Genomic DNA, 27,464 nt, shown 5'->3' with positions numbered 1-27,464 from the left:
TTTTATATTGCATTGAACTGTGTACGAGTGAGATACATAAACAAGCGGGTGGTACACGTGGCTCGCGCAACGTTGACGTCACCACTCCCGCATTCCTTTATCGAAAATTGCAAAAATTAACTTACCTCAGTTTGCGCCTCCATGATTGATGTTAATGACACGTTACAAGGATGAAATATGTCAATGTCGAAACCACAAAGGATCTGAAACAACAGAAAAGAAATATTAATAATAAATTTCAAATCTTGAAAAAACAATATTTTTCTTATTATTTCTAAGACATTTTTTTTATTAAAAAAAATTATCTTGTATGTAATTTAATATTTTAAAAAGTTGCAGATACAATTTATAAAAATCTTTCAAAATGTAAGAAAGTACAAAAAGCAATAGAAAAAGATAGAGAAATAAATAATGTCTCACACATATACTTCATATATTTTTGCCAAATAATTTAATATTTTAATTAATAAATTTTTTTTTTTTCTAAATTTACAAGTACTTTTCGTACTGTAATTTTTCATTATTTTATTTTATTTTTTAATTACGCAAACACAAGATCTATAGAATAAAAATGACCCTGTCTCAAGCGAAGCGACTAATGATGCCAAGCCAAAGTGATAAATGTAGCGCGATAGACACGATCTGCGGAAAAAGAGCGACCGCATTATGGAACAGTCGTGTTTGTGGTCTCACGGATTTATTTTAAGAGAGATAGAGACCGACATCGTATCAAATACTTATTTCAAATTTAATATTCGATCAAAAACGATCTCCGTTTCTAATTTTTGCCCGAACGTCGAGGCCAATTGAACCGCGATACATTCGCGTACAATTTTATATCTTCGCGACTCATTCGCATGTACACTCAGCCCCCATATCTACGTCAGAGGAAATCGAATCAATTTCCATTCTATTGAGATCAGTAGGTGGTAGAGCGTCTTTCTTGCAGAATGAAACTAAGTCTTCGATGAAACCATTCTGCGCAATCTATCGCGAAGGTCAGAGACGCGATTGATAGCTTGCCATCGTTGATCGGCGAGAGACCGATCACTTTTTGCAACCCCTATCAAGGAGCTAATGATTGCAGCTTATCAAAGTCGTAGGCGACACGATATTAATCGAGAACTCTTATAAAACCAAGAAATTGACAAAAAGGAGCTTGTACGTCGATGAAAAATATACGGCGTATTATTTTTATTTAACTTTTGTGAAAATCTTGAAAGTAACGAAAAGTATTGCGTTCGCGTGCATTATGTAACGTAGTAATATATCATCAAGTATTAATAAACGGATATAAAAACATAAAAGCAAAAATAAATTTTGCTCGCTAGATTTATTCTGGTACGGCATTCTAAAAAATTTAGAAACTATGCAAAAAGTTCAAAAAAAAAAAAAAAAAAATAACAAAATAAAAAATAGTCATAAAAAAAAAAAAAATTGTAAATGCGTTAACTGTATTTTTTAGACTTTGTAGCCTAAAATATACGGTAAAACTTTCTGATATATTCATCGTGCACGTTAGTTATTATATGTATATTAATTCTATTCGTGTTTCTAAGCGTTCGGTACTGTTTTGATCTCGTCGTGTACCAAAGCGCGAAAAGCTGTGCGGTTTCCGCACGTTATTTGGCGCCTGGCCAACTCCTACGCATTAACGACCGTCAACGATTTTCGACACGAATCTATCTCCACCCGACATCCTGTATCCGCACAACAATCGCGAGCTACCGAATAAGATGGGGCGAAATCCGACCGATTAGATGCAGCGCTCGTGCGGTGCTCAGCCATCACGTTCGTCGACGCGATGGCTCGTCGCGAAGCCCTGAAATTCCCTTCGTTCAATCATTATTAAATTATCAGTCGTTGAACTTCTGATTAATTGCGGACACATGACGAAACGGTAGAACGTAGCGCAATCTGCGCGCTACCTTTGACCGTCGAAGCGTTTGAAATTTAAATTATCCTACCATATTATTCGCCGTATTATCAAAGGAGGATTTAGAAATATGAGACGTCCATTATGTTTTCGATGTATTAAATCAGCTAGCTTTACGTCCGATGCTTTGAATTATACATATATATGTATATACGTTTGGAAAATATAAATCCGCATTATATGGACCGTTACGCATACAAGCACCCGAGTACAAAGTTTTCATGTTATTTCTAAAAACATAGCTGTCACGAACGTCTATCTTGTCTGATATTTCTAGCTCTTCCTCTCCGCGAGCCGGCGTATACGCATATCTCTTTGTGTGGAGGCTACAAGTCGACGTAAAGTCGGCGGATACGCGAACGAAAAGAGCTCTTTTAGCGGAGGAAATTCCATAAGGAATTCTCACAGGACGCGTTCTTATTTTCTATCCTTTCCGCCCGACGGGGCCAAGTTGCGAATCTCACGGTATGTTCGACCACGCCGCGCATCTGCGTGTATCTGTGAAAATAGAATTTACGACGATGGCAGTTAGCCAACAAATCATTCGAACCTAAGCGCGGGGTCCACCATTATCGATCTCCCCGTGCTCGACTAAGTCCATGGACACGTAAACACACAAATTAAATTAGACATGCCGTTAAATTGCTTGAAAACTTGCGAACGGCATCGAAAGGAGTCGCAAGACGAGCTATTTTCGCGCAGTTACCTCGCGCGGCATCGTTAATATGTATAATTTCAATTTGCCATTCATGGACATTTGGATATAGGTCGAAGCACACCGCTCGATTATCTCTATCCGAGAGTATCGCCGGTGGTCACGTCATTTTGCCAGGCTGCCATGCCTTCTTATTATAACGCTTTATGTTATCGTTTGCTGCTAAAAGTACCGCAAAGTTTATTTACAAAGTGTTCCGAGAACAGCGACGGATATGCTTTTCAACGAAGGGACAAAGTAAGAAAAACGACGGTCGTTTTAGCCGCGTCGATAGTTGCGAAGTTATTCGAGCCTCGGGGAAAAGTTGGGAGATTTTAGTGAATTGAGCCCCAAGAACGTCAATAGATAACTTAACCCCATTTTCTAGGCTATATTTTTCCGAATTTTATTCGAAATATCCGATAGCTCGAACCTCTCGATTTTTAATTGAATTTAATTTCAATTCGTAGCCGCACGTTCGTAATATTTATTGAAAATTAACTATGAATTACCGATCGTTTGTCGAAGCGATCGCCGCGGTCGAGGAAAATCGGATTGGACGCAGGACGACGACAATGGTCGATGTATCTCTATTCAGGGCACTTTATAACAATATGCTACGAAAGCCAGCTGTAGTCCGAACGTACATGACTAGCCGCGCTGCGACGAGATCCTTTGAATGACAATTATTAACGGAAGCCCTTCGGCACTTCGTCGACAAAAGTTATTCACTAACTCCCATTCGCGTTACCAATTCAAGGAAAGATGCGTCTCGTTTGTCGCGCGAATGCTCATCGAGGAAACAGCACCGTCGCGTTAATATCTCGCCAACATATAAAGTACCTGCTTATTACTTGCATGGACTTCCAAACAGCACGCGATATGACACGCGGCTCTATTCCTTTAAAAGCAATCTCATTAACGGCGGCAATACTGATTTGACTTTGCATTTCTCGACCATTCTTCTCCTACGATAAATTCATCGCAATTAAAGCGCTGTGTTGGGTGGAAAAATTAAAATATTACAGAACGCGCGCGTCACTACACTCAATTTTTTTTTTTTTTTTTTAATTATTAGTTATATTAATTTCTCAATTCAAAATAATTACGGAAATTAAAATTGAGTGATTTAATTGACAATTATCGCCTGTACAATAATTATTCATATTATAGATAGAGATTCGCGATAAATCAAAGTGTATATAAAGTGTTTCCGGAGCAACGTTTGAGTAATTATCATTTCTGAATTAATTCTTAATAACGTAAGTAAATATTTTTTTTTTTTTATAAAAATAACAAATCCACAATACAAAATTAGAGTTTTTTCAAATATACAATTACGATATATTGTATTAAAATTTACAATATATTACGACTTGTGAATTCGTTGCCTACAATTAAAGTAGCGTAGTTAGAAGAATAGCTCGTCTGCAAGTGGAGAAAATTCTGTCAGAGCAGTTTGCCACGCACGAATATATTGTATATTCAGAATACAATCGTATCAAGTCTATACTGCACCGTTGTATACAAGTATCATATAGCAATCGTATCAGAACTCAATTTGTGTGGTATATATTGTCTTCTACATATTTACCATATCCTATGCTGACTCCACTTGGGAAATTTCAGCGGGACGAATATCGTACGTGGAATATACGAAAGCTGCATCGTCAGAGACATACATTATTTACTGCAAAGTATCGTAATACCATAATACTCGTTTATTATTATGCGATTCACATTTTACACAATATTAATTATACGTTATTACCGCGGTTATTGTGCGAAAGAAGGATGAGTTTAACTGCGGATTAAAAGTAATTATGAAAGTGGTTCGTGCGACACGCGGTCATCCGATTAATGTACTTTAATATCTCATTACGTATTATCAAAATCATTTAAAAAATAATCACGCAATCGGCTTTAATATGAAATATATATAACGGAAAATATTTTGTATTAAATTGTATTAAACCATGTCAAAGTTATCTCGCGCAATGTTTAACAAGAGGCAATGTCTTCAAGGATATTTCCCAGATCTCAGAAGATACATTTTTGCATAATTTTGTTCCATTTATATGCAGATATACTTTTGCAAAGAGAGAAAAAAAACCAATTTGACTTATCACAAAGAACAAAACTAAAGAGGAAAAGCAAAATTGCTAAATATGACTAAGAATAGGTAAACATGCAAATATTATGCGTATGAGTAAAATATGTAAAATTATGCGCTTAAGAAGATGAAAAGTATGTACAAAAAAGGCTGTTTCAACACACAGGGTTGAAAATGCACAGTACTTGACCTGTACTTGCGTTAATTCATTACTTCTACCAAAGTGACGAATAGAAATAAATATGCATTAGCGTATTCAAACCGTATTACACGAAAGAATTATATTGTGCACGTTATATTTTATTTTACTAGAAGAAACTATGCACGTGCTATTTTTTAAAAGAGCCCAATTACGAATTACGAAAAAAAATCTTGCAACTTACCAAATGCATTCATGAGCTATCAGTGGAGTTGGAGTATTCTGCCGGTGACTGTAACATAACAAGAAATATTAATGTAAATGTGTCAGTAAATTAATAAGATTAGTAAAAAAAAAGGTAAATTTTTTTTTTATTAAAAATTTAATTTAAAAAAATTTATGATTACCTAAAGTTGCTCCGCCGATGCAGGATGCCTATCCGAGGCCTGCTCCTCCAGATGGGACGTGACGAGTCATCGTTCCGCGCACGCGAATACCCCGACCGTGATTTTATTATCGCGAAATTTACTCAACACTAACGCGCGTTATATTTCGGTATTCCTGAAAAAGAAAATCCTGAAAATAAAAACAAGTTACTGGCTTACCAATCTGCATACAGCGGAGTTGTAAAATTCTGCCGGTGTCTGTAACATAAAAAGAAATATATTAATGTAGACATGTACAATAGTCTAGAAAATTAATAAAAAAAAAAGTAAAGGTTGTTTTTTAATAAAGATTTTGTTAGAGAAATTAATGCTTACCTAAAAGTTGCTCCGCCGATGCAGGATGCCTCCTGGGCCTGCTCATCCTCTCAGATGGGACGTGACGAGCCATCCTTCCGCGCACTGGGACACTCGCGAACGCACTCCCGTAAAAAGATAATCGTGATAAAGACGCCCGAATATTTTACGAAACTCCCGGAACGACCGATGAACCGGCTGCGGTTCGTATTAATAGTGTTATCGGCGTACGGCACTTAAAGTTCTCTTTAAACGATGCACAGCAGCGGAGATCCTCTTGATCTATGACAAAAAAATTGAAAAATTATTTTATAGATATCAAATTAATTGAATAAAATATTTAAAAAAATGTTATAAAAAATCTGAGGCATTTAATTCGGAAAGAAAATTGATACTACTTACCCTGGGGTTGCTTCGCTGGGGCAGGATACCCTTCCTGGGCCTCCTTCTCCCCTCAGATGGGACGTGTCGAGTCATCTTTCCGCGTCATCTTTCCGCGCACTGGACACTCGCGAACATCCCGACCGTAATTTTACAAACGCGAAAATTATTCATTACCTCGTCGCGGTCACTTCCGACACTCGCGTTTAGAATACAGTCAAAAAATCACGCCCGAATACTTTGCCGAACCCCCAGAACGACCGTCGAACCAACTGCGACACGTGCTTTCCTCACACGGAAAATCACACGTGGTCTACGCACACGGAGTATCGCACGTACTCTCCTCACACGGAAAATAGGAAAGAGACGATAGTTCTCGTGCCGGGCGGTATTCGTTAAACGGAAGTACGTATTAATTTCGGCACGAGCACGCGGTCGCTGTGAGTGCGTAGTACGTACGTGTGCTTCGCGCGACCGCTAGAGAAGGACAAAACAGCAGGGGGGGTAGTGAGGGAAATACCTAGCGGCACGTAGGCTCGCGCTAGGAATATTTCCCCCACTAGTCCCCCTCTAGCTCTGTCTCTCTCTAGTTGTCACGTGGTGCAAACGTATGTACGACTACGTACTCACAGCGACCGCGTGCTCGTGCCGAAATTAATACGTACTTTCGTTTAACGAATACCGCCCGGCACGAGAACTATCGTCTCCTTCCTATTTTCCGTGTGAGGAGAGTACGTGCGATACTCCGTGTGCGTAGACCACGTGTGATTTTCCGTGTGAGGAAAGCACGTGTCGCAGTTGGTTCGTCGATCGTTCTGGGAGTTCGACACAGTATTCGGGCGTGATTTTTTGACTGTATTCTAAACGCGAGTGTCGGAAGGGACCGCGGGGAGGTGATGAATAATTTTTGCGATTGTAAAATCACGGTCGGGATGTTCGCGAGTGTCCAGTGCGCGGAAAGATGACTCGACACGTCCCATCTGAAAGGAGGAGAAGGCCCAGGAAGGGTATCCTGCCCCAGCGGAGCAACCCCAGGGTAAGTAGTATCAATTTTCTTTCCGAATTAAATGCCTCAGATTTTTTATAACATTTTTTAAATATTTTATTCAATTAATTTCATATCTATAAAATAATTTTTCAATTTTTTTGTCATAGATCAAGAGGATCTCCGCTGCTGTGCATCGTTTAAAGAGAACTTTAAGTGCCGTACGCCGATAACAGTATTAATACGAACCGCAGCCGGTTCATCGGTCGTTCCGGGAGTTCGTAAAATATTCGGGCGTCTTTATCACGATTATCTTTTTACGGGAGTGCGTTCGCGAGTGTCCCAGTGCGCGGAAGGATGGCTCGTCACGTCCCATCTGAGAGGATGAGCAGGTCCAGGAGGCATCCTGCATCGGCGGAGCAACTTTTAGGTAAGCATTAATTTCTCTAATAAAATCTTTATTAAAAAAAAAACCTTTATTTTTTTTTTATTAATTTTCTAGACTATTATACATGTCTACATTAATATATTTCTTTTTATGTTACAGACACCGGCAGAATTTTACAACTCCGCTGTATGCAGATTGGTAAGTCAGTAACTTGTTTTTATTTTCAGGATTTTCTTTTTCAGGAATACCGAAATATAACGCGCGTTAGTGTTGAGTAAATTTCGCGATAATAAAATCACGGTCGGGGTATTCGCGTGTGACTTGTGCGCGGAACGATGACTCGTCACGTCCCATCTGAGTGGAGGAGCAGGCCTCGGATAGGCATCCTGCATCGGCGGAGCAACTTTTAGGTAATCATAAATTTTTTTAAATTAAATTTTTAATAAAAAAAAAATTTACCTTTTTTTTTAATAATCTTATTAATTTACTGACACATTTACATTAATATTTCTTTTTATGTTACAGTCACCGGCAGAATACTCCAACTCCGCTGATAGCTCATGCAGATTGGTAAGTTGCAAGATTTTTTTTCGTAATTCGTAATTGGGCTCTTTTAAAAAATAGCACGTGCATAGTTTCTTCTAGTAAAGAGTAAAATAAAAAGAATATTTTAACGCATTAAATATCCGAGGAGAGCGGAGGGAAAAGTGACATACGTGAAAATCACATTTTTACGTTCTCCGCATAGTTTTTTTAATTTTTTTTTATTTGCGCCTTGTGTCGCAATCACAATTTTGTGCGACAGCTTATTTTCGATTGTCACTTTGATATTGTTTGACGCGCGTATCTCAAGCTATCGGATAACATTTTCGCGTTTATGACCTGGACCACCGGATATAACGTTCGTTTATATACACCAAGTCCGAGCGTGTACGCGAATGTACGTTCGCGAAGAGCGAAAACCGTGGAGGAGGCCGAGAAGGAAGGTCACTCGATAATGCTCTCGACGACGTGGCTATTAACCGTGCGAGGAGACGAGGGATGCGAGACGAGGTGGAGGAAAGCGTGTGTTCTCTTGCGCTCGTTCGCTCGGATGCACGCCCAGTCGGCCCAGTAAGGCATCAGGCATCCTACATCGATCACATCATCGGTCGAAGGTCCTTCCGATACACGCGATAGGCCCATCGATATAAATGGATTTGTTGAGCGAGCGCGACGTTACGACGAGACGCGACGGTCGCGACGGCGACGGCGACGAGGATCTCGGGGGGACTCTGAGAGCTCGCTTTTCGCACATCATTTTTGTGCCGTTCATTCTCTGAAGATAAATGTGGTCTTCTCTCTCGTTTTCTCTTTTCCTATTCCGCGCGCGCACCTATGCCTGCGCGAGGCGCGTATGTAGGTACGTGTAAGCATATGTCACAGCGCGCGTAAAGCGTCGATCGTAAAATATGACCAACCATATTTTACCTATCTTACGAAGATGTTATGAACGCAATTGCGCGAAACCACTCCGGCACCTCTGCACGGGCACATTTCATGTGCGCAAACATATAACGCTGATAGGTACGTTTTGCCAAAGGCCGTTTAAAGCATTAACTTGCCCGCGCAAGTGGTTAAACGTGTACCGACAAATATTTGGAGGACAGGGTGATACGTGACATTTATCAATTGTACAAGATATACCGTCGCAAAATCGAAAAGTCACGGTCAAATTGCTCATTTTTATTAATGCATGCAAATATATTCCCGCGGCATATTATTGAAAGCGTCGAGTGTTAAAACAAGAAAGCTTACATACAATTAACTACCTCTTTGAATCGTGTAAAATATTAAAAAAAAAAAAAAATTAATTTCTCGTTCTTTTATTCGCAGCATCAAACGGTAACCGTATAAAAAGCATTAAGATCGTCAAGCCGGAAAAACGTCTCAAATAAATATCAATTAAATATTTTTTAGCATATTTTGAATTTCAGCATTATCAAATTAGATTTGCTTGTTTTATTTACCGCGCATTGCATTCCGTTCAATTATCGGCGATAAATTGATTTCCCGTTAACTACTCGTTGAATATTCCCACTGAATATTCCCGTTGAATATTCGTCGCAACAAGAAATATGTCATAAAAATATCGAGCTAGATGTTCGTCCTAATTGTTTACGTGTTATCTACGGCGCCGAATAATAACAAATAATATTACGATTGAATTGAATATGCGCATGGAATTGTAATCCATCTTATCACCGACGTGTTTGTCGGCGGCAAGATGAATTGTCACTTTACATTCGCGATTCAGTCGTAATATTATTCGCCGTCGGATTAAAAATTATCCTGCGTTAAAGCGGCGAATATAGGACACGGTTGCACTTACGTGATTATTGTCGTCTCGATTAAACCGAATTACAAATACGATCTACTGTTAACGACCCTTAACTCGCTCTCTCTCCCTCTCAGTCCTTTCCCTTTTCCTCTCTCTTTCTCTCCCTTTCTCTCTCTCCTACCGATAGTCCATCACTAGACAAATTTATCGAGTTAAGACACGGCATAGTGCTCCTCGAGCACCTAACTGCATCGTAAATTAGACGAAAATGCTACCACTCTCTCTCTCTCTCTCTCTCCCTTTCTCGCTCTTTGTCATAGCGAACGTTCTCTTTCGCGTAACTGATGAAATATGTGCACGTACGATACAGCCGCCTGGCTAAGCGCAAACCGAGTCGCTCGAGAATTTTCTTCGCAACAAAGTTTCTTGAAATAACACGTAGTTTTTTTCAATTTTGTACTTTCCCGAGTTCTTGCATTTAAAATAAAGATAAACACATATAATTCAAGCGTTGGGTGTGACTGAAGGAACGTAGGAAGAGCTACTAAAAGAAATAGAAAACAGGTAAAGTAGCTGTGAAATGTACGGCGTGAAAAAGAGGAAAATTGTATATTCAGCGTTCACGGCGTTATTATGCATGCTTGAATAATTTTTATTTAATGAATTTAGCAGAAAGCACAGTTATCCAATTATTATTTAAAATATATGAGTGATTCTCACCAAAATGCTACTTCTCGAAGACGAAGAAATCATCAGACGTATATCTAACAAACGCAATTAATTGGAACAGGAAACTCGCGAGCAGGAATTCATTTTGTGAAATTGAATTTGTAATCGTCGAGATGAAGGATTAGATTGAAATTGTCTGAATTTTCTATTTTCTTTTCCGCTCTCGACACCTACTGCCATCACTTCGCAAATAATTAGACAAATAATTTCTTTAATTTCTTCTGCAAGGCGCACAAGAATTAAATGTCCAATTTAATCAATAAAAAGTAATTCTATTCTAATTTATTTTGATTGTCGTTGAACAGATAAATTGCATAATTCCATTAAAAAAATAAATGGAAAAAAATTCGACAGAGTTAAAAAAAAGAAAAAAAAAAAAATTTAAGCTTTTAAGCTACTTTTTCTAACTAAAAAATTCGTATTTTTGCTAATAATAAATTTTCACTAATTTATTCTAATCTAATTGGGAAAATGTCTAGTCTCTCTGTGAAATTAGAAAAAATTAAAATCTTGATAGCGAACACGCGTCTAGTTTGCAGAGACAATATCTCATTTTAGCCAATTATGTGTATGTACGTATACGTTTTGACAATTAAAAATTCTATGGGGTTACTTCCACTAAACGGCAACATTTCAAAATGATCTCGTTCATATTTAACTGGCGGGATAAACGCGATCTTCATATTACACAGATGGAACTTTGAATTGCATGACCAGGTGAGCGTTAAACGTGCCGCTAATCAGAGACAGAGTGACCTATATTTTGTATTCCACATTTAGCACTAAATGCGGCCATCAGTGATCCTGAATTTTCTTTATCTTATATAAAGATCGTATGAAGATCTCCTGTCGCGTTATTACGCCGGATATCAGATAACTATAGTCGACGTTAAATGTGCGACACAAAAAAAAAAAGAAAAAAAATAAGCTCATGCGTTGAATCATGATTTATGGAACGAGCTTATTCCATTATCGCGTAAAAACATGCAAACTCTAGGCTCGGACAGTTGAATTATACAATATAAAAATTGATAACGCCGAATAAAAAAGCGAAAGCCATCAACACGCGCGAAATTATATTATATTTCCTACGGCAACGTTATAAATTTGGAAAAACTGACACCTGCTCACAAAAACGTTGTGATTGACGACATTTTAATGAAGATCCATTTAATCTTTGGCTTTTATACGTCCGGGTGTATTCACATTGGTGATTGGTATTGCGCGTTCACAAATTTTCATTTTATTTTAACGTTAAATGTAGGGGCGATCTTCATATTACGCTAACGCTGCACGATTCGGAAATTCCGGTACGCGAAGTTGAATACGTACAAGTTACAAATATGTATATAGCTACAAATATAGATATTAAAGCGAAATTTCTAAACCTTTGAGAGGAAAAGAGAGAGAGAGAGAGTAAGGGAGTCGGAGAGTTATTGCCTTACTACGAATATCGTGTCGCGATTACAACTCCCTGGGAGTCGTAATACAAGTAAATCTCTTGCTATTACGATTTTATAAGTTTGTTTCAAAACTGCATTTACGTCGTGAAAAAAGATAATGCGCAATGAGCTGTCATTGCGCACGAAAATATAATAAAAGCAAACCGGTGCTTCCGGGAACTCAAGACGTCCATTAATCTTTAATTCAGTTAATCCACTTGACATTTCAAACTTTTGATCGTCATTAAGATCTGTCGGAGATTTCATTATATAAATTATCGGGAGAAATTTTTCAAGCTGCATTCTCTTAAATCGAAGAGACCCGAATTAAGTTCTCGGCACGTTTCATTGAGCGACAATTATCGAGAACGTTTTTCCGCGCGTTAATTTACCGCGTGGAAAATTTCTACAGCGCGTATTTCGAGCGCCCAATTTCGCCGGTTCTCGCGCAAGAGCTCGATCGATTCCATTAGCAAATTTTGCAAACACGTTTCAAGTGGCCGGCTGTTTGGTTTCAGATCGGGAGACGTTATTAAGAACTCGCAGGGTTACGCGGAGAGGCGGGCGGGATTTCGAGGGTTTTGCACAAACGTTGCAGACGTGTTTCGAGCGCGTGCGGCTGTTTTGGTTTCAAGTTCGAGCCATTGAGATTAGCACGCGAGACCTAGCAGAGCGCGATAAACTGTTCGATTCGAAGAGAACCGTGAATCCTATGCGGATGAGGTTCACGGTGCGGCGCGTAGCTCCGATACTCGCATGCTGGCAATTGCACGACGGCTGCCATTTGAATAATTTCATTCACACAGCAAGGACAAGTACTCACCAGGGACGTACGGCGGCTAGGCAGTCGATCCGCGCCCAATCGTTCGTGTCTGTGGTTACCGATGATCACGTTCGCTGCGTTCTCCCTCTCCCTCCGTTTCTCTTCGTGGGCCGTGTCTGTTGTCGTCACCAAATGCACAGAGATCGTAAATGCGATCGAATCGGCAGAGGATCTCTCGCGCGCGTCATCCACCGTGCCGAATCGCGTGCCGTTCGATCGCAATCATCGGGCACACACGTCGTTAACCGAGCTTTCGATCGAGACCCGCGACTTATCACACTTTGAATATCAGCTCGCGTTACCTTCGTTTCCGCGATCCCGATAATCCTCCAAAACCTGGTTGAGCTCTGCGAGGAGAGGAAGGCAATATTCGATTTCCCGACGAGGCTCCCTGTCGGACACTAATTATCGCCGGCGAACACACGAAATGGATCTCTCTCGGCTCTTTAACCTTTAATCGCCCGACTAATTTATTCGCCCGGCCGGAAAAGAGGAAAGACGTGCCTTACAAATTTAATTTCACGAGCCTTTTCTCCGTGCGCGGAGATCGATCAACTTCGATTACCCGGGTGCTCTCTTACCCGCGAAAATCGACGGAGCACCGCGGACGGTTAATTTCCGCCATTTTACAAAACTTTTCACGAGAAGATAGCGCGCTTCGCAGAGAGACGGTATTGTTACCAACTTGACGAATTCGATGTAGACGGTAAGAAATAAAAATAAAAAAAAAAAAATTAAAAAATTACCGCACTGAATATTCCAAATAAAAGAGAACTAGATGACACGAATCGAAGACAAAACCCGTTGGAGTAAATTAACGCAAATTATTTCACGCCGAAAGATTGCGGGTCTTCGGCGAGTACCTTTTTACGCCGTCCGAGCTGCGGTATTGCAAAACCACTATGCATCGCGCGTCGAGACCGTTACCTTTCCGAGCAAAAAGGGATCACCTTGACTGGAGTGATTAAAGAGCTTTCAGTGCGGCCGCCGAAGCGCGGTCGAGGGAAAAGAGAAAAGGGACAGAACCGCCACAAAGTACCGGCGCGAGACGTACCTTGGGTTTTTCCGCTCGGCAAAACTTGCCGCTGTCCCGGGACGTTCCTCAACGCGCCCGTCCGCGCGATAACAACCACGGCTCGTGAAAGAAAACTGACACGCGACGTCCTTCCTTTTTTTCTTCCTTTTCCGTCCGACGCCGACGAGGACCGTCGCGCGCGCTTAATCCTCGGAACACGACTGACGAAGTTACACGCGCGCGCGCACGCGACGTTTCGCCCTCTAACACTCGCGAGTCGCGCCCGAATCGCGACACGTTCAGACCGTGCACGGCGATCACGACCGCGGCCGCGGTCGCGGCCGCGGCCGCGGCTCCGCGCGTCCCCTCATTGCCGTCGGCACCCGGTATTCGAGATCACACGAGGTTAACACGGTGGAGCAGCTTACCGGTGACGGCCGACGATTGACAGACGTCGAAAGCGAACGGGTGCAATGCGCTTCGCGACGTATTCGCGTGGCACGCGGACGCGCAGCTGCTACTAAACTCCTTCGCGAGCGGGCGCGAACACCAAACGTGACTCCAAGTGCGCGCGCCGCCACCGTCGTGAAACAAGCGACGGTAGCCCCCGTTGACAGCGACGTCTGATGGCGACGCCCTAGTAGTCATTGCCCATGCCGGACCGAGCAGCCCCTGAAGAGGTTTCGCTCGTGAAAACCACTCTCGCTCAACTTTACGACCGACTTCGAGAATCATTTGCCGCAATGAGGACCGACACGCATAAATTGCGCGACGATCGTTGGCTTGTCCGAGCACCCTGCCGCAACTTATTATTTTGTTAACAAATAACAAGGAAAATTGGACTCTGAAAGTCTAACGCAGTTAGCCGCGTGCAAGTGAGTTGACGTAACTTTTAATTAGCAATGCAAATTATAAATGGCATTATTTCGGTTTCTCTTTGAACCATCTTTTTCGTCTCGGGTGACAATTTTTGTTTTTCCTCTCTTTAACATTTATCGTTTTGTCTAGATTAATTGCAATTGTCGAGGATTGCAGAAAATACTGTAGGAGTATGTCTTCGTAATAAATACACACATGGGAATTGCATTTTGAGCATCAAGATCGCTAAATTCTTATGGTAAATCGAATTACTACGAATACACTTTACGAAACGCGCGTCAGTCACTTGGAATGTCTTCCGGCAATAATTAAAGTTCCGCGAAGTACCTCGCTAAGCTGGCATACCCTCGCAAGTTTAGCGGGTTTATAGAATCATCGACATCGCACGGTTGCCTGAACTAATATTCAAAGTGCGGCAAATTGGTTCTCGTTTCGCACAGGAAAATGATGGAACCTCAAGGATTCGCCAACATGTGACTCAACAACTCTGCGTTACACTATGTTACGCTTTGTTAACTATCTAATGACTTTTGTTTTTTTTTTTTTTGTTGCATGTCTCTCTCAAACGCAGATAAAATATTTTTCAAACCATCCCATGCCATGATTTTTCTCCATCTCCGAATTATCTTCCTCGAGAACACCATCTTTTCCGGAGACACTCGATGTTCTCGTGCTTTACAACCTGAGACAAGAAAAGAAAGGAAATAAAATGTATCTAAAAGAAATGCGATGGAAGAGTTACGTAAAAGGAAGAACTGGAAGGTACATTAAACTTTTGTTTTTCTTAGCTACATTTTCTTCAACTTTTTACACTCCGGTCACTAAAGCCAGCAATGTCCCACGGTAGTTTTTCAGAAACCACAATCCTAAATTGTTCCAAATCAATTTGGTGCAACGTGAAACAATTGCAGCGATGTTCCAGACGTAATTTTTTGTCGTAACGCTAGGCGGAAATGCTTGCAGCAATTGTCGTCCTTGCGGAACAACGAGCGAATCTACGACACAGGAAAACGAAAAAATCAGAGAATCACAGAATCAAGAATTTGCATAAATATAGGGTAAACGAGAAAAGATAAAAATCTAACCATGTTTTGTCATTTACGCAACGGAGATGACATTAATAATATCATAGAATTGCATTTGTAATAATAATTATTTTACCATCCATGTGAGAATTTAGTCAGTCAGGCAGTCAGTGCGCTTGTTTTTCTTGCATGTCATATCGTTTGAACGAGTCGAATCTAAAATGAAATGAGGTTGAAACTTGTACTTTGGCAGTCAAAATACATGCCACATGTCGGTCGCACTTGATTATACACTGGGTGTATCAGAGAAATAACACAGACAGTAATTTAATGATAATTTTAATTTTCTTCATATCAGATTTCTCTCTTTTTAACTCTTATACTGAATATTATTAGGAATCAATTGCAATATCTCATTGATCCGCAGACATGTGCTCAAAGATAAGATTTAAACAAGGTGCACGTCAGCAAACATTTCCGTCTCGTGAGAAACGACGTGGTCGTAATCACCTAATTAAACAAATTTAACTTATCATACATCTGAATAAAATTGTCTTTAGTTTCAGCTCCTCATCGCAAAGTGCTCGCTGACGATAATTCAGGCAACTCTCACAATTTACAATATAACCGACTGCTGACATTTCAATAAAGCTAAAGTTATTGATTTTTATCGTGAGAATACTTGCCTTTGAAACGAGAGGTCGCCGACAAATATTAGAAAAATGAAAAACTACTTAAAAATTATTTCTTTCCTTTTCAAAAAGTAGATACAAATGTTTCATTGTTGCCCGAGTCTAGTTTAATAAAAAATAAGTATAAAATTCTATGTAAATAGTTTGAGTCTATAATATACGTTTAATTAAATGTATGAAGTAAACATTTTTTTTTATTAAAAAAATAGTACATATTTTAATATAAAATAAAAACATTGATAATTATAATTGCAGAAATGGCACAGGTCGAAAGAGGAAACTTCAAAGATCTCATAATTACGGAAGTTAATTTTACATCATCAACGGATTTAAAGCGAAAAATCTCGATGTGCAAATAGCTCAAGGAGAGGAAAAGGTAATCTTCTTTTTCTTTTCTTTCCCTACGTTCGTATAGATGTGAGAATAAGACATTCGTGCAAGGATGCACGAAACGACGTTGAATTTTAGATCGTCGTTTGAGAGACATGCGTGGGATATATTGCTTGACGACGAATTTGTTGCATACAGGTCAAGGAGCGCTGTACTTTTTTTGCGCTTTACTCGCACTGTAAAGCATGGTAATCTTGTCATCGACATGGTCACGAACGTACCAAGGTTCTCACGTCGCCAATTAATCGTTATTTTATTCCTAAAAATACTTAAAATCAGATAAACTCAGCTCTAATAAAAATAAATTAATTTTATAAAGTCTTTTTATATTATATTTAAAAAATGTATTCAAAATGCAACACGATTATTGCAATATTACTTTAAATATGTATATATACTTATTATTTACTTTCTTTTTTATTTTTATTGTAGATCTGCTTAGCAACTATTACACGATGTCGAATTAAGTGTATGTCACGACAACGTTGCAATATATGTCTGAGATAAATTTTGATCAAATGCTACATTCACACCGAGACGTCGTTGACGTCTTATCGGCGGACGAATCAATGTTAGCAGTGTGAAAATTTACGACTGCTATAAAAGACCTTAATCGTAGTTCAAAGATATTCTCGAGAAAATAGCTCTGAATCTCTAAAACTCCGAGTCATATAGTTGTGTATGTATACTATCAAATTAATTAAGAATTAGATTATTGTGATAGATATTTTAATGTGTATATGTTTCCAGGTTCGATCAGGAGTGCTTCTGACTTTTTCACAATAGTTTTAAAACGATGCATTAATTTGTTCATTATGATAAAAGAATTGACAAATTATATATTTTAATATTAAATTAAAATAAGAATAAAAGAATTTTTAACAAGCAACAAATGATTTTAATGTAAATCGTAAGACTCAATTTTGTTGCATCATTCTGAAAATGTCATGTGACAAAAGCTTTTATCGGAAGATATCTTGATGGAAATATGTTACTACATATATGCTGCAAGATCGGTTGACAAATTGGTAAATAGAATGCACCGTGATGTATACGAGTATATAAACCTGAATAATTATCGCAGTACTTTCAATTACCTGAAAGTTCGTTTACAGAAAGCATACGATTCATGAGCAACGTACCTTGAAATGGAAACCAATGTCGCTAAGAATAATGACATTTACAAACTGCTGTCTTTCGAAGAGGTGAAAGAGATAGCGAAAAATGCGCTGAGTAGTGACGTCGATCTAATAAAATATGCTATTCGACCATACTGCAATGGCAAGATCGGATTTCTTGGATCTCATTATTGGCTTGATATAACAGCCGCGAGGAAAAATGAAACCGTCGCTCTTTCATTCTTTTTCAAGACTATACCTTATGAGGTACCTGATCAAGCTGACTACGTGATAAAAAAAGGTGTCTTTAAGCAAGAGGCAAATTTTTATAGCGTCATAATGCCGTTGCTTCGTGAAGGATATCGCGGAGAGCCATGGGCGCCAATGTGCTACAAAGTGAAGAGTGATGTATTAGTCTTCGAGGAATTAAACAGTAAGGGTTATTCCATGCGCGACAAGCTATTCAACGAGACGCTTGTACGGGCAGGTTTAAGCGCTCTCGCGCGAATACACGCTGCATCTCTACTAGCGGAAACTCGCCTCGGCCTCCCCCTCAATCAATTATATCCTGATGCTTTCATAGAGAGAGCCTTCAATCATAAGGGAAAGACGCAAGAGTGGTTACAATCAGGGATCGATGTAGCCGCAGTCATAGCCGACCGTTTAGGATATGATCCCAATTTGGTACGATCGGTTTGCGAGCAAGTGTATCACATAACAAAACCGTCGCGCACGAAAACAAACGTGGTTAGTCATGGAGATCTTTGGGGCAACAACCTTCTTTTCAATAACGATGTACCGCCTAAATGCTTGTTGGTCGACTTCCAACTATTGAGATACTCCCCTTTGGCACACGACGTAGCACAGTTTTTGTATCTTTGCACGGATCGGAGCTTCCGAGAGACTTGGGAGAACACGATGCTGCACCATTATTACGATACACTGCACGAGACGTTAAACATTCATGGAGCTCATATACAAACACCTCCCTGGTCAGAGCTGATTGAAGGTATGGAGGAACAACGTCTAGGCGCCGTTATTACCGCAGTAATCTATTTTCCTACGGTTCTAATGGATGAAACTCTTGGCGGACGGATTATTAATGACCCAGTGTCTTACGCCAAATATACTTTTCGAGATAGAACAGAAACTGTCCTCTCAGTCATGGAAACAGATTCGATTTATAAAAAAAGGATCAACGAAGCTGTCGTCGAACTTGTCGAGCTTGCATTGCGATTAGATCAACTGCCGAAACCGTCCTAAAAAGTGGTATATTTTATTTCATAGCCGATCAATATATAGTCGATTAACATATGTGTATCCAAATCTTTTATTAACGTCTCTTCGTGGCACTTTGTACATTATATATTTTAGTTTAAAAAAATGTATTCGTGAAACTTTATTAATCTTACTAATCTTACTGTTGCAGACCTATAATTTTTACACGAATCAAAAATTATTATCTTGATCGGGAAGTACAGTTGACAGGAAAGACCAGTCGTGATCAATAAGTTGTACGTTTGTATCTTCATCCAGATCTTCCTTTTCAATTGTCGGCGTTGTCGCGGATTTTGTCAGCGGTAATACTTCGTTTTCGCTTAAATCTGAAGCATTATCCTGAGCATCGTTATCGCTATCTCTGAAAATTATAAAAACAAAATTATGATTACTCACATACAGCGATATATTAAAATATGTATAACTGTTTAGTTTAATACATGTATAATTTGTAAATTAATTTTACATACTTAATATTTTCAGTATTTTTGGAATAATTTTTTAAAGGTTGCTGTCCCGTTAGGGACGAAATAAATGACGAGCACAGCAATCTCATTGACGGCAAAGTATGAGCGGACACGCTAAGTAACTGAAAAACAAAAATAATAATTAAAGCGACTATTAACGAATACATTTTGTGTAATCATTAGTTTAAAACATGTAGTTATTAAAAGAATGGCATCAAACAGAATAGGTTTAAAATGTTTATCAGGTAGGTGATACTCGTAAATCGGTTGGTTAAACGATTGGTTAATTAGTTTTAAAGTTGACACATAGTACACCTTCAAGTGAAATTTGTGTAATTCCTGCAATCTTCTACTTCAGATCTAGGTTGATTCGTCTGTTGCAACCCACACGAATATTCTCCGCAATGTGTACGTTTCTGTGACAAGCGCATATCTATATATATTGTATATATACATATATGTATTTGATTTGACAAGATTTGCAAAACTGTTGAATGTACTCGACTTGATATTCTTTTATTTTGTTATTTTCCAGGTAACAGCAATTAAATTACTGAACTTATACCATTTTTGAATTACTCTCACAATTCCAGTTTTTAGAATGACGCGATTGTTAATGACTTTAGTTGATTTCAAAGAATCATGACGACAATAACCACGAAGTTCTTCATATGAATAACGATAGAGACGGCCACAGAACGTAAGTTATTATCACCATAATCAGGACAATTACTAAGCGTAGTCTTCGTGACGTAAGAGTTATTAATAAAGCATTGAAGTGCATAACAATGTAACGCGGAAAATTTCTATTTTGGTTGCAAAAATGCTATTTTTAGTACACAAGGAAGTAGCCTTTAGCCTTCTGATTCATTCGGGTCAAATATTTCAATAAATTACAATTATTAGATTCTTTAAAAGCACCAAAAAATATTTAAGTTATTATCTCAAAGAATGCTAAAAATATAAATAGAAAATTAATTAAATAATTTAAAAAACTCAGATAAAAAATATCATAAAATATCGTGGCGAATAAAATATTTAAAAAATTAAAAAAAAAAAAAAAAAAAAAACTTGGAACATTATATAATCGTGAAATATTATTACGAAATATTGATAGCGATGTGTCTATGGAGACAGATTGATCTAAACTTTGCCCCTTGCCGGTATAGCATTTTATTAGCAGGTATCAATAGCAACAACCGAGACATCGGTAAAGAAGATAAGACTTTGTTCCTGTTGGCCTGGTTTTACTTTTCCAAGCAATCCCAGACAATTCTGCGACAGCGTTGTTTGCTATTTTCGCATCGCGAGGGTTGTAATCGATGCGATAAAATATTTTGAAAATTAAACGAGATTTATCCTTAGATAATTATAAAGCGGTACTTCGTTTCACAAAAATCGGCAAAATAGAGTTTGCCCAGACGGAGTCATTCCATTATTTCATTATTTCCATTATTACGTTAACAATTTAATTGAGATAAAATATCCTGCATTACGGCAAACATTGCAACAAGTTTAATGATCCCTTGTTCAAAGCCATATTCAAGAACATGCGTTTGAAATAAAAATCCAACACCCTGTGTGTTTTTATCAAGGATGAATAATAGCAGACACGAAGTTACTTTTAACGCATTCGTTTTTGATAACAACAGAACACGTTACGTCTCGCGCGTAACTTTCGATAAATTCCTCGGCGAGATGTTTCTCGGTTTTATTTTCGGCACGGCGGATTAATTATTCGACACGAATGCTATGCATGTTACATTTGCCCTTATCTGCTTTTTCCAATACTACTCTACCTCACTCTGTTCAATTTGCCAGGCCAACTTGCCGCCCACACAAGGAAAAACAAGACGATTGATAACGCCGTCAAAATAAACTAAAATATATGAATGCATATGAATAGATATCACAGCGTCGAAGCGATAGAGCTCGCAATATGATGATTGTGACACGAGAGGCACAGGATTTTCCAGCGAAGTTTGCCTGTTGTCCAGCCTTCCCGTCCTAAAGGGACAACTAGAACGCCGTGAGAGGGTGGGAGTCTCTATATTAAATCATGGCGAGACTTCTGCTGAAAGTCAGTCGTTCGCGGAGCGTTGGAACACGTATGAAGGATTCATTCCGTGTCTGCCTACCGTTATAACAAGGATTACTAAATATTTTTCCGTGTAATATTTCCTTCAAGTTTCATTGTATCAGTTCGTTGACATTGAACAATCACTTATACTGATACAGATTGGGTAACAATCACTTGACATAGCTCTGAGGAAAATTGTAATAACAAACATTTTGATTAATTTGCATTTTCCGGTGAAGAAACATTCGAAAAGAAGAGCAATTCAGAAAACGAAATAGGTTGAAAGAATTGAGAAACAGATCCGAAGAAAAATCTAACATTAGAACTATTCTTGGGTAATCTTGCCGGGGAAAAAAAAAAAACCGGTATCGAAAATGAAGCTGACTACATCAAAATTAGTTTCGTGTCTGTTTACAACATTACTACTCGCAGTGATCGCCTTCGGATATCCTGCCAGTAACAGCGAAGCAGTAAGTGTTTTTGTACGAGATATCTCGGCATAAAAATAAAACCAATATTAAAAAAGTAATGTAGTTGAAAATAATACAATTTACCAATTTTAAATCTGGATTTTTGGCTAATGCAAAATATGCAATTGAGTCAACTTTTCTCGCGACGTCACTTATAAAAAATGCGACTCGGACTCATATTTTTCTCCATTGTAAGCACGTGGGACGTACATGGTAATGTCGAAAGTACGAGTGGACGTTGGTCATTGAACGTTCCTTGTTAAACCAATCTTTATTTGCCCGAGAGTGCGATGATGTGTCCAACTATATTGAGTCGTAGGTGGTATGTGATCGTGTAAACAGGAAGACTTTTCGTTAAGATCTCAATGACTTTCTAATCTTTTCAGTAGCTATTTGACCTGATTTTAATTAATACACGTCCGGTCATTATGTTAATTGTTTTCATACTTTACTAATCTTTTATGCTGTGTGATAACTTTCTCTTCTTTTTTAATCAATATAATCCTAATAATTCTGTTTAAGCTATACAATTTACAGGCGATTGAAAACATGAGGCAGATTCCGCAATGGCATTGTCTTCGCTATAGAAAATTCGATTTTGTTCGTCGCTGTCGGAATTATCGCTTAGGAAGAAGACACTGACAAATGGACATTCAATACGATCCACGATTGGCATCTACGATACTTTACGGCAAATTTCGTCGTCCAATCGTGCAGAACACACCATTTCAAGTCGTTAAATTAAACAAGTTAAGTTTTTTTTGAAATTAAATTAAATTAAATTGTATAAACATCCATTATATCATGCATTATGGATGTCTATTGTGTAATTTGCGTTGCATGCGACTGACAATCATGATAAAAAAAAATCTGTTCTATATTATTTTAATTTCACTAACTTTCATATTTTATATATTTACTTTTAGATTAGTCAAGCCTTATTTATTTTGCAAATTGTCTTCATTTGTTTACTTAAATGTAAATTTGATCTCAAATATAATGAAATTTTCTTATATCGTTCACCAAAGAATAATAACTTTTTTGTTCTAGTATCGACATACCAATCGTGTAAAAATATTGCTAAGATAATACGTATTTATCAAGAATCCTAAAAGTCGCAAATATTTCAAATTAACGTAGTTTAACAAAAAATTTATAAATTATAATACTATTTTAATTAATTTTGATACTCCTATATTTATTTCCAAAATTTAAAAAAGAATCTATATTCAAATTCTAGAACATTTTTAAATTAAGTGTGCGACTTGGAGGAATCTTTGTATAAAATTTTGATAAAATATTAAAACTGTAAATTCTACATACTTCTTGTACCATTCCTTTTGCTGGTATACCAAGATGTTCATGAACTTGTGCGATAGTCTGCTCTTTACTCGAAGACGTTTGAGCTGCTACAAAGTTAGAGAAGGCAGTTAATGGCATAGTTCCTTTATCCGAAATAATCTCTAAAGAAATGTCCGTTTCAGATTCTGGCTCCAAAGTGAGCAATTCCTAAACAAAGTACAATAATAGATAATAAAATATAAATATACTTATATCCTAAATTAACATTAAAATATTACATAATTAGATGCATAATATTTTCATAATTCAAGACATACTTGATTCGAATCCAAAAAGAATAGTTGCGACTTTCGTTGCCAATGACCAAAAGAAGGATTACGTTTTTCCTGTAGATGAGGTACAAAAGTAGCCGCTAATACAGAACTTGTATTTTCGATAAGGCATGTTTTCTTGTAAACGGGTGTTGCACTTTGTGGCGTAAATACATATACTAAAAATAAATGAATAATCTTTCTATTAATATGATAAAAAAGACTTAAACAAAAAATATATGCATGTATGTATGTATGTGTATATATATATATATACACACATAAATACAATATATACATATATATAATATAAATGTTACGTGAGATTGTTACGATATAAAAAAATCCCAATTATTTCTGACTCTAATGATAGTAAAAAAAGCAATAGATAGTGTTTCATTTTAATCGATCACTCCTGATAACTTTCCAAAAAGTAACCGAATAAGAAAAATTCTTACAAAGTTATTAAAAATGATCAATTAAATTGGGATAATCTATATGTATAATAGAAAAGCATTTATATACTGTACAACATACATGAATTGTCAGATGTAAATGCTGCCATGTACGTAGACTTTAGATCACATGTAAGACTCACGACGTTCAGGGATACACTCCATGTTATAGCAAGAGTTAAAATATTCCAAACTGTTATGTGCTCCTGAGAAACAACTACGATCAGATGGCAGGCCTCGTGTTTGCCAAATTCTATTCGTCTATTGTGAACAATTATAAAGGATTACTTTCCATACTTAGGTAAGAATATATTCATTAATAATTTTAAAATACATTATTTTCTGACTTACGTTATCGGATAATTATATTGAGAATGTGTAAGACTGGATTTTAGTTCACAAGTTTCAGGCATCCATAAAGTTAATGTAGAATGAAAACCTATAGCTAATAACGAACCATCCACTGAAAAACCCGCATCCGTAGCGGCTAGATTACGATAATCTCCTACTCCATAACAACACCAATGTTTTGTTTCTTTATCTGTAACAAATATTTTATTATAAATTAAATATTAATATATATATTACTAAATTTTAATAAAACTATTTTGTTGCTTAAAATAGATATTTAGATATATATCTATGTATGTATGTACTTTCTATAGTGAAAGATTTTCTTAAATTCCATAATTTAAATTTCATATCTTTCCCAGTGGTAACTGCTAGCCATTCTCCATCGGCAAATGTTGTTTCCGGTTGAAAATGTAACGCGTTTACTCCATTCTCATGAGGTAATTCTATAGATGTATTTAATATAAATCTAAAATGTTAAAAAATTATATATTAATATTGTAATTAGTTTAAATAAATGTAGTAACATTTATATACACTTACATTTGTTTTTTCAAATCGTAAAGCCAAAACTTTAATCTAACTTCTATGGAAGAAACTTTATCATTTCGTTCCTCTACTGTTGCCATCCATGTGCCATTATGATTTAAAGCTATTTTTGTAACTTCTGTATTTACAATAATTACATCGCGTTCTTGAGTCAAAAAATTTTGAGCAGTTATATTAATCTGGAAAATTTGTAAAAGTTTTAATATTTTACTGTATTTTTTTACACCACTTTGTTTTTAATATGTGACAAATGTCTTACTCACATTATATAGTAAAATTTTTGTATGAGTATTGTAAAATTGTACATGTCCAGTACGGCTGTTTAGAACAAGACTACTTGTTCTTGGATCAACAATAAGTCCTGCTGGAAATAAATCTTTAGATGATGAAGCAACACCCCATGTGAAATTTTGTATTACCGATGTCAATTTCCTTTGAGGATTTACAATAACAATACCTGTTGTAATCAAGATATAATTATAATTGTTATTAATCTTCTTTAATTGACTAAAATTTTCAGGATAAACAAATTTTACCATTGTCTAAAGTCGATACTGCAACATATAAGTTATCTGGTGCAATAGTAAGATGTTTAATAGGTGCCGGTAATCGTGGAAGAAACGATTTATATTGAGGATTTGCTAAAGTCCATTTCACTAATACACACTCACCACCACCTGTATACATGTGGCCACCTGTGAAATATCCAAGTACGTTAATATATTTAAAGGATTAATTTATAAAATTAATTTTGAAAAAAATCTTATTAATATTAAATCTAAATAACTATTACCTGACTTGCTAAATACTATTTCTGTAACTGGTAATGTATGCCAGTGAAAAATAGCCGTATATGGTCTAATCTGAAATAAACTTCTCCACACTACTACACGTCCTGTAGAATCTCCTGTAGCAACACATTCTTCTTCTGGATGTCCAGCTATGCAAGTAGGTAATCTACCAGTTTTACCAGTCTTATGTCTGTATTTAGATTAAATAATTTAAAAAATTAGTATTTAATACTTCTTAAGATATATAAATTTATCTTACACTGTGCAAGTATCTTACATTTTGTCTACTAAATTCCTAGCTGGATTTAATATGTGTAAGTCCACATCATGCAAAAGTGCTATTAGATTCTCTCCATGATTTCCAATTATATCAATGTAATATTCTGATGTTTTTGAACTAAAAAAAAAATAAATAATTATAAAAATTATAAATTTATAAAATTATTAAAGTTTAATAAAAAATAAAAATTAAAAAAAAAACCCAAAAATTTTTCTTACAAAATATATATAGATTTTATGCACAATCCAGTTTCTATATCAAACAAAAGTATGTAAATCTTGTTTTCATAATCAGAAAAATAAGTTATTAATGCTTGACATATCTCCTGCTTTTGAGCTGTTCTATATTTTACAATGTGAAAGGTCTTAATTTTTGCCTTGCCTGTTGCAAGAGACTGTAATTGCTGCAAAAACATAAGTATATATTATATATTATTTAATACTTATAAATTTGCAATAAAGTATAGATTAATTTAAAAAGAAAATTTTAACTATATAATCTTATACTAAAAATATTAAAAATCAGGAAAATGTTAACAAATAAATATCTTCAAATTCTTACTAATTTTTTAGTAATAATGCCACTTTGACAATTCCAAAAATATAGTTCTCCATTTTCAGTACAGCCAATAATAGCATTAGTGTTATCTGGATTAGCAATTATTCCAGCAATTCTATAATCCAAAGGTTCAAATTCTCGCACAAAGTCTCCCGTTTGTGTACTATATACCCTTATGACATTCTTCCAAACTATGTGCAGAGTGCTGGAAAGATATATCTATTGACAGCATGTAACTTCACATTTAAAATATGCTGACTAAAGTCTTAAGAAAATAAAATAAAATTTGAAAAGAGCATCATTGAACTTACTCTCCATCGCTGGAAAATAGTGGGCGTTGATCAATTATACTTCCACCGCCTTTTCTTTTCACAATAATTTTGTCGTCACTTTTAGTCTTCTCCATAATCAAATCGTCTAGATTCGCAAAATCGACGCTCGTGTTCATAAGATTAGCATTTTCGGCTAAGTTTATTCGCATCTTGATGCGTGTTGTACACTCACAAAGCGATAATTACAAAATTACAATTAAATATATATTTTTTTAATTATATACACATTTTATATTTGCTCACGATGGTTATCTTCGACTATCCCCCATTTTCCAAACGAAGCACATGGCTCGCTTTTCTTTCTGCTTAGACAGTCATCCGACAGTGAGCGCACGAGAGTGCACTAAGGTATTATCTATAGTAAAGTCAATCTATAGTAAGGACCAATCGCGTTGCTTATTAAGACATTATAAACTCGACTTAAAAGACTA

General features: G+C 36.9%; 3 protein-coding genes across 6 annotated transcripts in view; 1 reads left to right on the top strand and 2 right to left on the bottom strand.

Annotated features, from left to right (window-relative positions):
* The window catches only part of Dh31-r (Diuretic hormone 31 Receptor), a 65,674-nt gene extending 51,459 nt beyond the window's left edge, over positions 1-14,215 (bottom strand). Inside the window, exons 1-3 of one of the 3 annotated variants that reach the window (XM_070663441.1) lie at positions 13,745-14,215; positions 12,691-13,141; positions 126-203 (exon numbers count right to left, since the gene is read on the bottom strand). In XM_070663441.1, coding sequence (XP_070519542.1) covers positions 126-143 — 18 coding nt within the window. In that variant the 5' untranslated portion in view covers positions 144-203; positions 12,691-13,141; positions 13,745-14,215. The other 2 variants (XM_070663442.1, XM_070663443.1) reach the window with 2 other exon arrangements.
* Positions 14,216-14,352: 137 nt separating this feature from the next.
* On the top strand, positions 14,353-22,506 carry LOC139106569 (uncharacterized). Of its 2 annotated transcripts, XM_070663448.1 has the most exons (9): positions 14,353-14,580; positions 14,714-14,822; positions 15,156-15,346; positions 15,432-15,642; positions 16,170-16,677; positions 17,124-17,370; positions 17,442-17,719; positions 17,807-19,078; positions 19,239-22,506. In XM_070663448.1, exon 8 carries the CDS (start codon positions 17,840-17,842, stop codon positions 19,070-19,072), a length of 1,233 nt encoding a protein of 410 aa, XP_070519549.1. In that variant the 5' UTR covers positions 14,353-14,580; positions 14,714-14,822; positions 15,156-15,346; positions 15,432-15,642; positions 16,170-16,677; positions 17,124-17,370; positions 17,442-17,719; positions 17,807-17,839; the 3' UTR covers positions 19,073-19,078; positions 19,239-22,506. The 2 variants fall into 2 exon arrangements, with proteins under 2 accessions (XP_070519549.1, XP_070519548.1); XM_070663447.1 differs by lacking the exon at positions 15,432-15,642 and having other exon boundaries at positions 17,442-19,078.
* Positions 19,122-27,385, bottom strand: L(2)05287 (WD repeat-containing protein l(2)05287). Its single transcript, XM_070663434.1, has 15 exons — positions 27,013-27,385; positions 26,705-26,906; positions 26,362-26,546; positions 26,141-26,260; positions 25,866-26,053; positions 25,609-25,767; positions 25,336-25,529; positions 25,067-25,251; positions 24,829-24,992; positions 24,524-24,713; positions 24,255-24,433; positions 23,724-23,896; positions 23,428-23,613; positions 19,558-19,676; positions 19,122-19,448 (listed from the first exon to the last, which is right to left on the bottom strand). Exons 1-15 carry the CDS (start codon positions 27,180-27,182, stop codon positions 19,259-19,261), a joined length of 2,604 nt encoding a protein of 867 aa, XP_070519535.1. The 5' UTR covers positions 27,183-27,385; the 3' UTR covers positions 19,122-19,258.
* Positions 27,386-27,464: the final 79 nt, after the last annotated feature.

Source organism: Cardiocondyla obscurior, linkage group LG11 (genome assembly GCF_019399895.1).
Source record: "Cardiocondyla obscurior isolate alpha-2009 linkage group LG11, Cobs3.1, whole genome shotgun sequence".
Taxonomy (NCBI): domain Eukaryota; kingdom Metazoa; phylum Arthropoda; class Insecta; order Hymenoptera; family Formicidae; genus Cardiocondyla; species Cardiocondyla obscurior.
Note: the sequence above shows the minus strand (reverse complement) of the source record. Positions and strands in the feature narration are given on the sequence as shown.